The 16,884-nt window shown below is 43.5% G+C and overlaps 1 protein-coding gene across 33 annotated transcripts in view; it reads right to left on the bottom strand.

The window, feature by feature from the left end:
- Positions 1 to 16,884, bottom strand: part of NRXN3 (neurexin 3) — a 1,053,186-nt gene that overhangs the window by 944,152 nt on the left and 92,150 nt on the right. For all 33 annotated transcript variants that reach the window (XR_012586787.1, XR_012586788.1, XR_012586790.1 and 30 more), the window contains one exon: positions 3,415 to 3,432. Coding sequence is in view for 25 of the 33 variants with exons in the window: in XM_074585395.1 (XP_074441496.1) it covers positions 3,415 to 3,432 (18 nt within the window). In the remaining 8 variants the exon portion in view is untranslated. The remainder of the gene's footprint in view (positions 1 to 3,414; positions 3,433 to 16,884) is intronic.

The raw sequence follows: 16,884 nt of genomic DNA, 5'->3' as shown, positions 1-16,884 counted from the left end.
CATAGAGTTAGAGAGATGGACTAAAACAGCAGCCCTGAGATGAAGAAGGGAAAGAAGCATTAAAAGATAAGAGTATGAAAGACTGAAAACCTGGATCAAAAAAGTGCTTGTATGTTTGTGTCTTCAAGGATCTCTGTAACCTTATGAAGGAGTTTTCAGGCAAACAAGGACTAATTTTTCCTCAGGGCCCCAACTAACTAGGTCATTTCTACTGGGTTGTGTCCATTCGGTTACATGCAAACTCTAGTCAGCAGTAAAATCTTGGCAGCAAAACACCCAGAACTTCAGCTCTTAGCCTCCTCCCCACCAACATCTGAAGATCTCTCCCACAAAGGGGATAAGCCTGCCATGAATAGGAAAAGCACTATTTAAACTTCGATACCCCTCAGGTATCAGTACCAGTCACCATAATATCAAGGACCCATATTTAGTTCTTCCTCCTGCATATATTCTTTCAGTAAAAAAAAAAAAAACCTAAGTGAGACAGGAGCATACCATTTGCTCCTTGATATACTGATCTTTTCCCAACAATTTGTCTTTCAGAAGCTAGACCACTGGCAAAAATTGGAAGGTGCAAAGAAAGGGGCGGACACTGTGCAGAGGTGACAGAGACCTCCATTCTGGTCTGTGCTGCACACCGCTCCCCAGCCAAGGCACTTAACCTCCATAATGTTCAGCCCAAGATCTCTAAGCATGTTGTGAAGGTGAGGAAAGGCTATAGCTATAACCCTAAAAGGAAAACTGAAGTACTAAAAGGACAAGTTATTTCTCCTCTACTCGACACAGCGAGTCAGTGACCAGCTGAGTACAGGCAGCAACAGTCCCAACTCCAGGGCCATGCTCTAAGTACTCAACTTTGCCGCTTAAAATGTGGTGGTGTTATTTTGTGACCGGGGACATAACATCTGCAGGGCAGCTGGGCTAACAAACTCCTTGTATTTGTGAAATAAGCCAGATGGGATCTTCAGTTGGCTCTTGAAAGGAGTGCAGCACACCAGTCCCTGTTGCCGGAGTACCCCTTCTTCACAAGCAGAGACCACACAGCCAGGGAAAGCTCATACTGCGCATTTCTTTTCACTTTGAACAAGACCAGCTTCTTTGCACCTTGCAGAAACTGTGCCCAGCAAAGCCCTGTGGTCCCCACAGCTGACACCCCCAGCCTATTCACAGCTACCTTCCCTTACTGGGAAATTAGTTCTAACCAGTCTATTCAAGAATAAAAAATACTCAGTCAATCAATGGGTTCTTTACAGCCCTTCTGCTGCCACTGGGTAAATAGTTACCATTAGCTTATAAAATCCCTAATTTGTCTTGCAAACAGTGGATGGTTAAAGTAACCATTTTGACAGGGGCCCAGGGCTCTTTCTAGTGATACAGATAGCTGGATGACCAAATAAGAAGAAAGCCTCTGCACAGCCAGGCAGAGGGGAAGTGCACACCCAAACCCTCCCAGTGGTCCACATCGCTGCCCAGTCACGCAGCAATGCCAGCAAATGGAGCTGAGCTGAGGGATTAGACTGCCTAGAATTAAACAGTCACAGAGCCCAATAATGCGGTGTGGTTAATTGTCAGACTGAAAACACACAGATGAGTGCAAGAGCACATGGAAAAGAGCGTTCATGTGTGACTAGAAATCCATGTGAGAAAGCACACAGCAGTCCTGAGAACAAGAGCACATGTGTATGAATGATGGGAGAATAAAAAATGCACATCCAAGCATATAAATTATGAGAATAAGAGGGCAGTAGGGCAGAAGAGCCCATGGAGAGAGCGGAAGGATGGACTGCTCCAGGGTGCCCCACAGTAACATCACCATGGTCATGTCCTGGTTGTGCCACCTCTGCTTGGGCCCCTACTAGTGACACTGTCATGATGTGCACACTGCACATGCCTTGAAGATAGCCCTGATGTTGTTTGCAGCGACACTCGATTGTGGCATAACACCATGAGTTCTACTGGTAGAGCATAGCAAAACCATGCCTTCCCAGTTCAACCATCCTCCTCTGCCACAGACACCCACAGCTTCGGATGTGGGGGAGAGACTTGCGACGCCAAGCCCTTCTTGCATACCCTGTCAGATCCTGCCAAGAGGGACAGGAGTTCCTGGACACCTCAGGTCTTGGGCGGAGAAGGTACGTTCAGCTCCATGGGTCACTGAAAAGATTCAGTGTTACAGTTGACAAGGCATGCCAAACAACATTTGCCATTTGGCCACTTTCATCCCAGTTGTTGCCCACTGAGATGCACACAGAAAGCAAAGGACCTCAGCAGAACAAAAAGGGAGTTGACAAGAGAAACCAAAAAGCTAAATATGCAGGGAAATCACCCAAGCGTCTGCCCTTACTGCGTCTCTCTGAAGTGTTTCACAAAATCTGATTATCCAAGTGTAGAAAACAAGCAAACTGAATGGAGAACTCATTCCAGGTCCAGGCTGGGCTTAGCAAAAGTTATACAGAAAGCTGAGAAGGAAAAGAGCCTCAACTCTCCCATCAACCCACTCCAGCCAGGACAATGCCAGCTGCTTCCCTGGGCTCTCATTTCCATTTCACATTATGATAAACCAGGTGGAGCTGCCTGAGCATGAGGTAAAAATTCGTTTCGTAAGCTTCAGTGGCAACAGGATGCGGACTGCAGTGTAAGGTGGTCTAGTTTGATTAACCCTTGTAGCTGAGGTTGGGGAACTCAGATCCTTTCACAAGGGAAAGAGCAACCTGGGGAGGGAGGTCTGGAATTCTCTGTGGGAGAACACTTCCTTGTGGGAGAACACTTCCTTGTGGGAGAACACTTCCTTGTGGGAGAACACCCCAAATAAACAAGGACATAAAACAGACATTCTTATTTTCATTTTAAATGAGTCATTCTTGCCCTGCCAAGAATTAATATTTTGATACATAAATAAGATCACACATTCACATTTGGCCACAAAGATACTCACTGGTTTTTAAAACCTACAACAAAACAACAACAAAAACCCCTTTGTTAGTGGAAATTAAACTAAACAGGTTATCAGCAGGACTACCAAATGGAGCAGACTGCAGCAGGAGAAGGAAAATGACTGAAGTAGATTTTTATGCCAGACTACACTCAGATGTATCAGAAATAAACTGTATATAATGCAATGTTCAATACCAGGTAATTAGGAATACAAGCAACAATTTTTAATGTAATTTTCATTCAAAAAACATCCCTTTAACTGACCAATGCAATGTAATCTCTGAATAGGGAAGTTTGTGACCTTTGCTACCATGAAGCCCTTCTTCTAGCAAAGACTTTGCAATCCAGACCCTGTGATGTCCAGTATGAAGATTTGTTCTGTACACTCTCGGGAAGCAGGATGAGATTTCTGCCGCTGATAACTGCCCATCACCACTCTTTAAAGAGCAGCCTTTCAGCTCAACAAAAAGCAACACTTACCTGGAATATGATTGACATCTGATGAGGTGTTTTCACGGCAAGCAGAAGGGAGAAAAGGAAAAGAGAGGGAGAGAGAAGAGAGAAAAGCCATTAGAGATGCACACAGCAACTCAGCATCCTTGCATGGAAATCAATTTCATGCAAAACCAGAAGTAATTAGGTTTGTTTGAAGGCCACCCATTTGCAGCCAAGCATCCAGCCATGCAAGGGAGGAGGCACTAGCTCCCTCTCCGCTGTGCATGTAAAAGTGAATCCACCATCATATCTGTCCGGAGAGAGAGTTCCTGGAATCAGATAGAATCAAGCCACGTCAGTTCCTGTAAGAATATTATGTTAAAATATTCTACTGTTTTTCACACACAAATGCAAAAGAAAGAAACAAACAAACAACCTGCCTGCAGTAGGTTTCTATTGCACATAAATTCAAGCAAGTTTTCAGAAAAAAGTAAATAACCTGCTCCCCTTTTAGGAGGGGCCATGTGAATTTATGACCAGGTACTAGACACTCAGCATAGTCCCACAGTCTAGAAGAGAGCCCATTCCTTTTCATTCCTCCTGCCCATCAATCCCAAAACAACGTCCTTCATTGCAGACAGCAGCAGGGGTGGGGGAGAAGGAGTGCCAGAGGCTTGAACGTCCCACATGTTGTCTTTTCACAAGATGCTGAATTCAGACCAAGTGGTATTCAGTATTTTTTCCTCTTTGTGACATAAGAGCGCGTTTCAGAATCAATCGTATAAACCCTAGAATAAACTAGTCCTTTAAAAATGAAGGAGCAAGACTATGCCCATGATAGTATCCATCGCAGAAAAGGCATATCTTTGAATGTAATGTCTGTTTTGGCCAGAGCCCCCCCAATCCCAGAGAATGTACTTCAAAAAAAATGCCTCTCATAATTCTCTTAGCATCCCAAGTTTAGTCTTGGTCTGAATAGCTACACTTATCATAACACCATGAGGGAGGAACCCCTGAAATCTCATGAGATTAGACCAGATTAATATTTTCCTTCTGAGGCAGCCCTCCAAATAAAGAAAATGAACTTGCTTGAGGAACAGTAGGGCCAGATCCATAGGTAGCATTCTTCCTTGGAGGCCTGTACCTTGCCCAGGAGCTGTGCTGCTGCAGGTATCGTATTTCACATAGGACTTCAAAGCAATATATTAACGATTTGGACTACTACAGGTCCCAGACCACTTCTGCCACAAGCCTAGGAACATGACATGCTGGGTGCTTTGGCTATACACCAAGGTCTAAGAATGTATTCTCCTTCCCCCAATATCCCCTCCAATTTCCGTCAGTATTCCCCCTTCCCGTCCAAACCAGCTGTGTTGCTGTGAAACCAGTGCCACTCGCCTTCCCAAGACACTTGCATTTCAGTGGTGCATGAGTGATTTCTGTGCGTGTTGCTTTTTGTTTATCACTTTCTGTTGATTTTTGTTTATCACTTTGTAATGGCTCCAGGATCATTTGAGGAAAAGTCCCTGTGGTACAGCACACGTATATTAAGCTGTCCTTCCCTAAGGAGGTAATAACCCATTTTAAAACAATGCATAAAGAAGGGAGGGACTGTTGCATCAACTCATTTAATTTCCGTAGCTTCTACTAAACATATATGTCAGATCTGATGAGTGTTATTTGTTGCCTTTCCTCTTTTAACACATAATTGTATCTAAGAACTGGCGTCTTGGCATGCGAACCTAGAAAGACACTTAGCACTGAAAGTTTGCCTGAAAGTAATTATTTTTAGGTAGGAAAAGAAAACAAGTGCCAGGCAGCAATGCATGCACTGGAGATGGAAGGCAAAAGGAGGTGAGAGCAGGGGCAGAAGGAAGGAGCAGAGCCTTAAACGTTACTGCAGAATGTGAGCACAATACTAAAGAATTTACATGTGCACAGCTAGAACCTGAGTTGAGGTGTTGCTTGGGAAAATCAGTGGCAGTCAGAGAAGATGATCATACATTTCAGAAGAGGAGGAAAGGAGCATGAAAAGGTACTGCAATTTTTTCTGATAATCCAGCAGCTGCCCCAAAGCCTATTCTAAGCAGGTACAAAGCTCTAGATCCACTGTCCTCTCAGCCTCCCTGCACACCTGACAAAGGAGCGGGCACGGCTTCAGCCCAGGCTACCTCAGGGGCCAGGGAACAGCAGGCAGCATCACCAGGGTGTCTGTGCTACAGGAGGAAAGCTGTGGGCTGTTTAGGGAATAAAAAGGATCAGCAGATAGAAAGGGCAAAGGAAAAAGCTAACCAAGGGATAAACACATTAAGCAAATAAGAGAAGAGGCAGTGGGCTGTAACTGATACACTGCTTGAGATAGATAATACTTATTTAACTGTGCGTGAATTAAACAGGTCATGAAGCTGTTAAAAAAAAAAAGGAGAACAATGAAGTGTTAAGAGCTACTCAAGCATCTTAAAAATCTAGTTTCTCAATGGAAAGTAACAAGGGGCAGACAGCAAGGGGATTTCCATTTACCCATATTTTTTGTTTCACTGTCCCTAAAAGCAGGCATTCACAATCCTGATTGGTTTTACTCTTAGCGTTCTTTTTGCTCTATCTTTTTTGGAAAGTCTCCACCCAACGCAACTTCTGTATACACTAGCTGCATCAGAAAAGTCACTGCTTGCACCTCTGCGACACTTCTGCAGGATTTACCTATGTGGAAGCCCAGGTCAATAGTGTTACTTCCCATACTAAATACAAAGGGAGTTTCTTGTATTGCAGACACCCCCCCATGTGGTACCTGCTGGCAAATGCTGATTTTCAAGAGGTGAAAGTACTTGTTTTTTATTTTAAAACACACATGAGAAAGCACTGCTTTCTTTGCAAAGACAAAAACAGCACATAGGCAGTCAGTCCTCACAAAAAGACCCTACAATAAATACCACTGTGGTGCACAATAAAACTGTAGTTGCATATATGAACAAAAGGAAACCTAAATAAGAAACCTCTGATGCAGTACCCTACAGCTGGTGGCTTCACAATTAGAAGAAATTTAATGCCTCAAGAAAAGCAGAAGATAGAGAGGGAAAACAGGCAGAGTGACCAGGTTTGGGGAGCTGAGTTCACTCTCCTTCAGCCCCTGTCATCTGAGATGTTCTCTCAAATTCTCTTCATTCCTGGTTTGTTTTTAAAAGGACTGTTTAAAACATGTCCCAAACTTTCTTCCTCTTCCATCTGCATTACCATGCGCCCCCCACAGGGACTTCCTACCTGCCACAGGTACAGCCTTCCCCAATTAAACAGGGAGCATGCAGAACCCATGGCTAACAAAAAGCCCAGTGACCACGGGACTTACTGCCATGCAGATGGAGGTTTCTCCACTTTCTCCAGCTCAGAGCACTTCAAACACAGAAAGGTCTGCCTCCTAACCAAAGAAAAGGCAGAGTTTGCTTTATCCTATACACAAGAGTCCATTTATTGCGCCTTTGTAAAGGGCTGAGTCGCAAGCCGGTGCTGTTTGCTTTTGTTCTTTGATACTAATAGCTGGGTTGAAAGAGGGATCAGCAGGGCTGCTGCCTTTGTCTGATGCCGACCCAGCCATCTGGGTGGGGTGGAAGGAGAAGGAGGAGGATGAAGGGGAGCAGGAGGAACAAAGCAAGCATTATTATTGCTGAGATCATTCCCATGCTGTAGAGGAAACATCTGGGGTATTTTTAATTCTAACATTTTTACAAAATTTAGCAATAAGGGAAGGTGTCATGAGAGTGCACCTCTGTCTACATCTGGAAGACGAGGACAGCACAGACTTTCTATGCACACCAGCCCTACCAGTACACATCACCTAGACCTGAAGAAACCAGCTTCCGTTCCCATCTCCATGGTCCATTCAATCTTGTCTTCCCCTTTGATGGGCTGTGGACCCCTGTCTTCTGCCGGCTAAACTGAGAGCCACTGACTGAATTCACACATCACAGACCAGCTGTCAGGCAGAAGTAGCCTAACGCTAAGTGGAAATAAGCACCTAGAAGAGAACAGCACTGTCTTGTACTACGAGTCCCTCAAGCTCTCTGGCATCCCCCTCCAGGTCTCTCTGGTTACCCTCTCTCCAAACATCAGTGTGTGGAGAGAACTGGGGAGCAGGCAGAAACTGGGAAGAGGAAGAGGGCAAAAGTTGTAACACTTAGAGGCATCTTTTTATCATAGGAGACCCACTCCCAAGTAAGAGGAGATCCTGCCTTTAGACAGGAAAATGACCTTATTCTGAAGCTCATTCAGTTACCAACACCTAAAAAAGCTTTTTTAAAGCAGACTTGGCTCTCATGCTGCAAATACAGAGAATGTATATAAGTAAAATTTCATTAGCAGAAGCATGAGTGGTTGGGAACTCTCAGTCACTTACTTTGACTTACTGATATATATGAAAACAGTCCAGAGACCACGGACTGATGCATTTATGGCAGCCTGTGAAATGACTCAAAAGATATGTGATGAGCCAGCCTGGACGCCTGTGGTGTGGTAGTAAGAGATGCTGGTGACTCAGAACCGGATGATTTCCTCTTAATTGAGCTCTGATACAACATTTTAACAATAGGATGAAGAGTTGCGTTTTGGCTGAGCTGGAAACCCCTCAAATTGCCATAAGTAACGTCTTCATTAATTTGATACTTTCTCAAACACAGTGTTAATTCCAGATGCTGAGTTGGCAAGTGCTCTCATCCCATCCTAACCTGGTCTGTTAAGGTAAAGGTAAACATATGGTCCTACTTCACCTCCTGCACCAAGTTACTGGGGACCAGTGTTGTTGGTGCAAAACTGTACAGATTCCTTTTCTTTCCCTTCAGGACACAGTGGTTCAAAGCCACCTGGGAGAGTTACAGCGACACAAAAAGGAATAGCATTTACATCATTTACAGCATTTACATCATTACAGCATTTACAGCTTCTAACAATAATTTGCTTGGGTAAAGATGGGCTCTTTAATGAGATCAATTCCAAGCATTAGCACAACATCCCTGTAGTACCCATGCTCACACAGGAGATAGGCACCTTGAAGATTGTTGCATTTATGGCTAACTAGGTTAAAATCTTGACTCCGTTAAATTCATAAAAGACTTGACAGTTACTTTGACAGTGTCATGATTTCATCCCTCATATTTACTTAACACCTTTTGTCCTACTCTGGTAGTAGGCTCCATCCCTGGTATCTTTCCACTGATTCCAATGGAATCGCCACAGAAGTAAATCTGACCAGTTCTATTTAATTTCCTAAACATTTAGGATACTGAAACAAATCCAAGACCACTCAAGCCTGTGATGTCTGTCACTGAGCTGCACACTGGGATCACGAAGAACTTCATGGCACTAGCAGGTGTAGGCCTTATTGTCTCACTCCAGAAGAATAGGACCCTGTAATTTGTGTTAATGGAGTGTTGAACACTTCTGATTTTATTCAGTAGAGACAAGTGGTGACACATACACAAACAAGTTCATTACAATCAATTACATTTCTCTGTGTCCTTTGTCCTACGGGATCTCTTAGGCTTCAATCTCTGGGGAATAGTACTCACTTGGTATGTTGCACAGAATTGCAGACATTTGTGGTACTGTGCCTTTGCACAGCTAACACTTGGGATCCCAAAGCCCTTATTAGCTGTGAATATAGGAATCATTCATCCAGTACTGAAATGCAGCCAGCTCTGAAGTGAAAGAGACAGATGTTTAACAGCTTATAGGAACACCATACAGCAGTTTAGCATGTCAGAGTTAGAACAACAAGAACTACTTAAAGAGGCAGAATGAAACTTGGCTGATTCTACTAAAAGTGCCATGTGATTTTAAAGCACTTCTGATTTAAATGAGGTGAAGGGATTTGATTTCAAATCTTATCTGAATGATTAACAGTGATTTGATGCCTCCAATGCTTTTCTCCATACTGTGTGCATTCATGTTGTGGGCAGCCTGCCCTGTCCACAGGGTCCAACGTGAGGTTGACTGACACGTGCCTGAGTATGTCACCCTCTAAAGCGCGCAAAGTTTGAGTGGATCCTATCTCTACTAAGGAAAACAGACCCTTTACTTCAAGGGGCCAAGCTTTCTCTTTTCAGGCAACCCAGATCCTCAGGCAGAGTGTGTACTGTAGCTAGCTGGGGAGACATTGGTAAGCAACTATAGGTTCACTACAACTGCCTGGTCATGCCGTTGCACTTTCATATCATCATGGTGTAAACACCTTAAGTATGCCTGCTGCTTTCAGAAACCAATGTATACAGTTACTTAGCTCCAGTGAGAGTGAAAAACAAACAAACAAAAAGTTAGAGAAATGAATTCATAGTAATCCCTCTAATTAACTCTTTATCATTACTATTCTTAGATAAAGCTGCTTGCACAGCTTTCAGTGAAAGTACCATCCTCTCCCACGCATCCCAACAAACATGCTCATGTACATTCCTCAGGGCCCTGGCTACATAGCTGGGGAAAAAGTCAATAGTTCTGTAGCCTACTGGTAGCAAAAATCCAACCAGGATTTAATTACTCAGTGTCCTCCAAGCAATGTTGATCTTCACTTAAACTGCCTAGATACATTGCCTGAGCACTCCAGGATGAAGCTTCTTTATATTTCATCCTAGGTGCTTGGGCACTGGAGGAAAAGGGAGGATTTGCTCCCTGCTATTTTGCACAGCACCCCCGTACATCTCCATTCAGCCAGTTGTGTTCACAGCTTTGTGGAGCACACAAAGACACATAACTGTTTAACTTCTGAAGGGCAGGTGCAAGCAGAAAAATACAGTGTGTCCTCCGTATTCACCATAGATAGAATGAGAAGAAACATGTGATGCAGAACGGGAAGTTTTGGTCTAATGTTAGAAAAATTTGGTAGCAACAGGCTCTGGAATACCTTGGCGACTGGGACTTAACCAGCAGCATTAGGGACTATTAAGAAAAGACTAGACAAGTATTTCTCATTAATTTTTCAGATACACCTGATCTTGTCTTGGAAAGAGTAGCTGGCCCTTGAGATCTTTTCCAATCTCATTTTCTACATTTTCATTATTCTAATTCAAAACGTACTTTCCCCAGACAATCCCCTCAGTAACAGCTGCCAGGCATCACAAGCTAAGAGCTGGGGTAATGGAGCAGGGTAGACCCCAAGGCTGAGCCTCTGACAGCAGCCAAGCGCGGGTACTCGGGGAAGAGACAAAGGAACTGAGAAAATCCACAATACTCTTATTAACAGCCTCCAGCAATGAGAGACTGGTGGAGGTTGCATCATGATCAAAAAGTTCAACAGCCTTGATGGACTCTTCCCTCCTTCAGTTTGTCTGGTCTCTCCTGGAACTAGCATTGATGCAGTGTGAAACACTATTTTAATTTTTTCATTCAAAGCCCTCAGCTGAATATATTGCATTGGGCATCCCCTACCTGTTGCTTTATAAAGGATTATGAATAAACATTCTCTATTCAGCATCACTACAGCACTCTCGATTATCACTATCTACCTCACCTCCTGCTTTAGCTGCTTCTTTTCTAAACTGAAGAGTGCCGGTCCATCGAGACTCTCTGCATATGGCAGCCATTCTGTGCCTACAGTGCAAAGACATCTAAGTTATCTACAGCAGGACCAGTTTTGAATCTTATCCTCGGCCAGTTAGTTGTACCAGGCCATTTGTGGAACTAGTATATTTTAGCACAGGTCTAAACCCACTAGAAGCCTGTCCCCTGCCCATGGTCGTACAGTACTACCAAATCCGGCCAAAAATCCAATGAGAACAAAGCCATTATACTTGTCAGAAACACAGGCTGACAAGTTTATGAGTAAGAAATACAGTCTGTGTTTGAACAAATCAGCCTAAGAGCACTCTACCTCTCCGGAGATTCTTGTTCCTCACGAGGGCCTGGTGCAGATCCAGAGCACCTCTTCTCTTTCTGTTTAGCAGTATCATACACACATCTGTCCTAGAATTCACTTGCAGCACTTGGGCCAAGAACAAGCTAGAGCTCCTGTGAAGGAGGAATAGATACCAGAGCACAAACAAGGCATGTCGTAGAAAAACATGGACACTCTGATAGTGTGTGCCCATGTTACACACGTTCAGTACACAGCCTCCTCCACAAACACTACGATTTGTCATTCAATGTTCCATGCAAACAGCAAAAGCCACCATATGGTTCATCACATTATGTACTAGAAGTGCCAAAGCTTTTTCCACCTGAGTGGCCACTCACAGAAAAAAAAGAGACTAAATGACTTTCCTGCCTTTAGCCACAATATTTGGGATCACTATTTATAAATCATTCATATATTAGGAGCAGTGGCACGGTTACACAGAAAGCTGTTTTTGCATTTTCATAGGTCATCTTCAGTAGTAAAAAGAGGAAGACGATTTCTCTTTCCCTTCCCACTTGGATGAAACAAGAACCTATGACCTTCTAAAAGCATATAATGCTTATACTTCTGCCTGTTTTTTCACACTTCTATAACATTACCTAGACATCTCTGTACATGCTTCCATGCTTGTGGCTGGAAACTCCTGTCCTCATTCAGGTTTCCCTTCAAGGTGAGACAGCCTCACGCTATGCAAAGCTTTTCAAAAACTTCTTGCAAGAGAGTTACATTCCCATGGACAGCTGCGTCCTCATGTTCTAACTACATTTGTAGTTAGACAGTTCCCATTACAAGCTATATGTTCTCTTGACTTTAACAAGGACTAAATCAACCAATGTGACATTTCAATGGCTGCATTCTTGTAAGCTGGAGGTGACTCACACAACAGATCTTAGGCATACAGGAGCCAGTTTCTCTGTAACAGCCTTCCTATTTTAATTGATTTGGGCATCAGGAATGGATGGCAACCAGATGGATCTCCCTAAATGAAATACCCCCCCCAGCCAGGAATGCCTTCCCTTGATTCACCAGCATAGCTGCTACTTCTCAGATCTCTCAGATCCAGCAAAAGCAATAATGCTAGAAGGTTATCAGGCCATAAAGACAACAAGGAGCTTGCTGCTGCTGATGCACAACAGTGGACTTTCCTATGCTGACTACCACTAAAATCAACCTATTGAGCAGTCTTGTGGCTTACACTAAAGTGAACTAGTCATGTGATCCAAGAAGCTAAAACTAGTTTCATTGCAGGCACTCTGCTATCTGCTCAAAGTACAGGAATCAGGCCCATCGTGTTTCACCTTTGTCTGCACCACCTGCAAGACTGACACAGAGACGGGAAACCAAGGCATTACCCACCATATGCCACAGAAAAAGTGTACCTGTCCTCCTGTTGAGCAAGAACCTGCACCCATGCGGAGTATTTTCAGCTTTGTCTTGTTCTCAGACCTTCACCATGACAGCTACCAAAGGCATTTACTACCCCCAAATCCATTGCAAATTGTGCTGCCTCCACTTCTCTCTTATCATCCAAAAAATGATGGACAGGAATGAACTTTGGGCATATTCCCTGTGACATACACAGCACTGAGGATATTCAATAAATAGTAACACAAAGAACGGAAAAAGGAGTTAACACAAGGAGATTTGGAAAAAAAGTGATAAGTAAGCACAGAAAGGGCTCATTAAGCCTATGAAGTGGCCCAAGCTATAATCTATTTGCTGTACCCAAACTTGGAATTAATAAAACAAATCCCTCGATAAGTCTGACAGAGTTATTAGAGGATGCTAATATTCCCCTCAAAGCAATCTGAAGAAGCAGAGCAGGAGCCACAGAAGGCTGTGACTAGCCTAGTCAGGCAAGGGTGGTGGGAGAGGAAGGAGGACCTTCTCCAAACCCACCTGACTCTCATTGTCAGCATTGCCTACTCCTACCCAGCCTGCTCTAGAAAGGATCAGAGGCTGCAGAACAAGGGGGAAACCTGCAAGGAGGAAAATTCCTCATCCCCACTTCTGCTGCCAACCTAATCTTACATGAGGCAGGAGAGAGGTGCTGCTCCACTGGTTGAGCTCTGTGCTATCTGAGCCCTTCCCTGCTCCCTGCAGGCCTGGGTGCCAGGCCACAGCAGGGAGGACATCCTGTACCACCAGCCTCAGAGGCCACCACCTAAGCTCTGAAGAAGCAGCAGCTTGTGCATCTTTGGAGGGCAAGGAACACTCCTTTGCCTGGTTATGCCTGGCACTTACCAGTGCCATATGCCAACACTCCTTGTGCTGCATCACAGCATCCCAAGACAGAAATGGCATAGTACATCCATCTGCAAGGCACACAGATGTCCCACAGAAATTGAGAGGTGGCATTTTCCACATTAAAAGGGAGCTCTAGCAGGCTCCACCCAGTAGCCCAGATACTTTATCTTCAGTATCATAGTATCCCTGTGGGAAGGTCTAAGTAGAATTATTAGCGTTTCACCACTGAATCCAACTCATACGATGTTACACACCTCCCTAAGATTCCTGAGATTATACATCTCTTCTTGAAAAAAAGAGGGAGGAGGGGAAATAAAACTCTCACTTTATTTCTCAATACTGATTATAGCTAATATGGAGTCAAATCCAGGTTTATTACAGGATTCAGATTGGATTAATTTGTAACTCAGTTCTGTATTGGCAGCCTTGTGGAAGACACTATATTTGAGGAGTTAGTGATCTTGACCAGGCCATGTCTGCTCTGTTGGGCAGGAGTAGACAGTGCACGGGAGCCTGCTGGAGTGTCCTGTGCCGGCCTCTGCTGTGTGCTGGTGGGTGTTACGACAGAGATAACCTCACAACTCATCAGGAGAAGACAGATGATTCTGTTTGCTACTCAAAATAAAAAGCACTACAGCACAGGAAGGAGGAGGAAAATCCATCCAAGGTCCATCTGATGCTGCAGGAAAGCAGGGTTCCCAGCCTCTGTAGCGATACAAGATTTACTCGCTAGATATATTCCTCTTTTTATTATATCTTATTAAAACGTCTATTTTATTACACCATTTGTTGTTGAGCCTGCACACTATATCTCACTCTTTTTCTCACCCACCCACTCCCCAGTACAGAACGGTTCTAAGGGAAGCTCAGAAAAGCCTCAGAAAAGGCCACCACAGTGCTGGTTAGCCACCTGGTGCCAACAGGTACTAAGATTTGTGCTTCTGTAGGTCTCTCTGGCCAAGGAACCACTCAGAGTCTTCTGTTCTAAACACCCATCTCCCTGAACTGCCTGCTGATTTAAAAATAAAGAACATGATCTTGAAATTTACTTGGTACCTATAATGCGCTCAGCATGCCTCTGGGTTTGGTATAAGTAAGTATCAACTAATTATTGATTCATTCACTCCAATTCCAATTAGAATGGGGTTCCAGCGTGCCTGTAAAGCGAGAACTCTATTTATTACACATAAGAATATATAGTGCATGCTCCTTCAACTTAGAATAATCACCCTAAATACAGCATGAGTAATCAGAAGAAATGCATCTTCTTTTTCTCTTCCTCCTACACCTACATTTCATTTTTAGAGTGTGTGTTAGTGGGTTTCATATTCCATGTTATTGCTGTATTTGCTGCTGCAATATATATATTTAAATTAAATAGAAGTCATCAAGAGGTTCTACTGGAAGCATTTGCCTTGTTTATTGTTGAAAGGCACTGCTTGGAAAAGAGTAACTGCTGACTTAAGTAAATGTGAAACATAATGATGGGAAACAGCTGCATTCTGCATCTTTCAAAACACTAAATTTTCTTGTGTGAATGTCTAAATGTAGACCTCCTGCCTGCAGCGGGATCCATGCAGATGCAGACCCAAGTGCATAATCACAGGGCAGGGGGCAGGACCTCATACACACTGAATTCAGCAGATGTCCCTCTTCATTGAATGGACTAGGATCAGGCCCCTAAAATTAACAGCACTTGCATGCAGAAGAATTTTGGGGGTGGGTTTGTTTTTTTTTTTTTTCCTCTATACACAGTCCAAAATACTTTTGATTAATATGTTAACGTAATACACATAAGCTCATAGCCAGAACAACAAAAAACAGAGAGAAAAGGTGTAGGGAAAAGAGTGGTACATCTTTTGGGGTTTGAAAAAATGTTTTAAAAGTTCTGCTCTTTCTTAAATCTGCAAAAAGGAGTGTGTGCTATAAATAGCTTCCATGCTTATTTTCTCACGTCTGTTATACAAAAGACACTGCTGAGCAGTGTGAGGCTCTTCACCTCCAAGCCATTAGTTCAAATCCACTGTATGTCAATAAAGATTCAAAGTTATTTCCAGCTAGCAGTCCTTCCATGACCTAAGTGAAAGCAGATGAGTGGAGCATTCAATTCATATCCTGGCTGATTTTTGAATCCAGAAAAGCCATCATCATAATAATTGGCTTCCAACAGTACACAAGTGCATTGAGCACGGTATAAACTGAGAAAGCACAATCCCACCACCAAGAAGACTGCCAAACACACTGTCAAAACACTAGCACTAATTGATACCTCACCTGGGTCTTAAGCACAGAAAGAACACAATTTAGTCTCTTATTTCTAAATGCAATTTCTTTGCAGCTGAGTTGTGCCATAATATCAGGGCAGAAAAAGAAGATTTCCACCAGGTGCTTGTTGCATGAGTAAAAAACCTCTCCTCCAGGAACTGTTATTCCTCACCACGCAAGATCCAGCTCTAAGAGTTCATGCACCAAAAGCACAGAAAAGGAAGGTGTCAGGACCAGCAGCAGATGTCAGTCTGTCCCAGGCTGTTTGTATCTCCATGTGCGTGATGAGGTCATGGAAACCCACAGTTAGTTCTCTCTTATTTCGCGAACAATTCATAACCACAGCATGAACTAAGGAAAGCTGTTCAGATTATTCTGATTACATCTTACAGAGCCTCATTCACTGCCAGGTGAGTAATCAGTCCCATATGTAAAGAGCTAATAAAAACTTCCTCCACTAGGGAGACACAGCCTTGAAACAAAACAATAACCATTAAGGAGCAGAGATGCAATTTGTATTTGCATTTCAGTGATGGTCATAAGCACTATCACTGAGGGAGCTGGAAGAAGGACTATACCTTCTTTTCTATGATCTCTAATTACTACTGTTCTCTCTCTTCTCCAAGAATACGTGAGTGTAGATCCTACTGGAAATGACTGGTAAGCAGTATCCCTCCAGGACTGAAAGAGAAAAGTATTTCAACCATATCAAGGAACAGCTGAAGGATGGTACTCCTGAACAGGCATCTGACCTAGCCGCCTTGCCAAAGACATATTGTTAACAAGAGCAGAAAATGGATCATTCTGTACTGCCATCTCACAACATGTTGAAGAAACAGCCACTAACAATCCGCTTCCGAGTCCACAGAATCACAAAGCTGTTGAGGTTTGAAAGTACCTCTCGAGCATTTCTTCTGACCCCCAACTTCCTCCGGGTCAAACTACAGCAGGTTGCTCAGGACTTTCACTAGCCAAGTTTTTAATGTCTTTAAGGATGGAAGACTATGCAACAGTTGTTGAAGTGTGCCTGGATATCCAAAAGAGCCCACTGATTTAAAGAGAGATGGATATAACTCCAAGTGGTTCACAAAGGTGTATCTTTGATGGGCTGGACATAGTCAAAATACACT

Source organism: Larus michahellis, chromosome 4 (assembly GCF_964199755.1).
Source record: "Larus michahellis chromosome 4, bLarMic1.1, whole genome shotgun sequence".
In the NCBI taxonomy this organism is placed as follows: domain Eukaryota; kingdom Metazoa; phylum Chordata; class Aves; order Charadriiformes; family Laridae; genus Larus; species Larus michahellis.
This window is presented reverse-complemented; position numbering and strand designations above follow the sequence as displayed.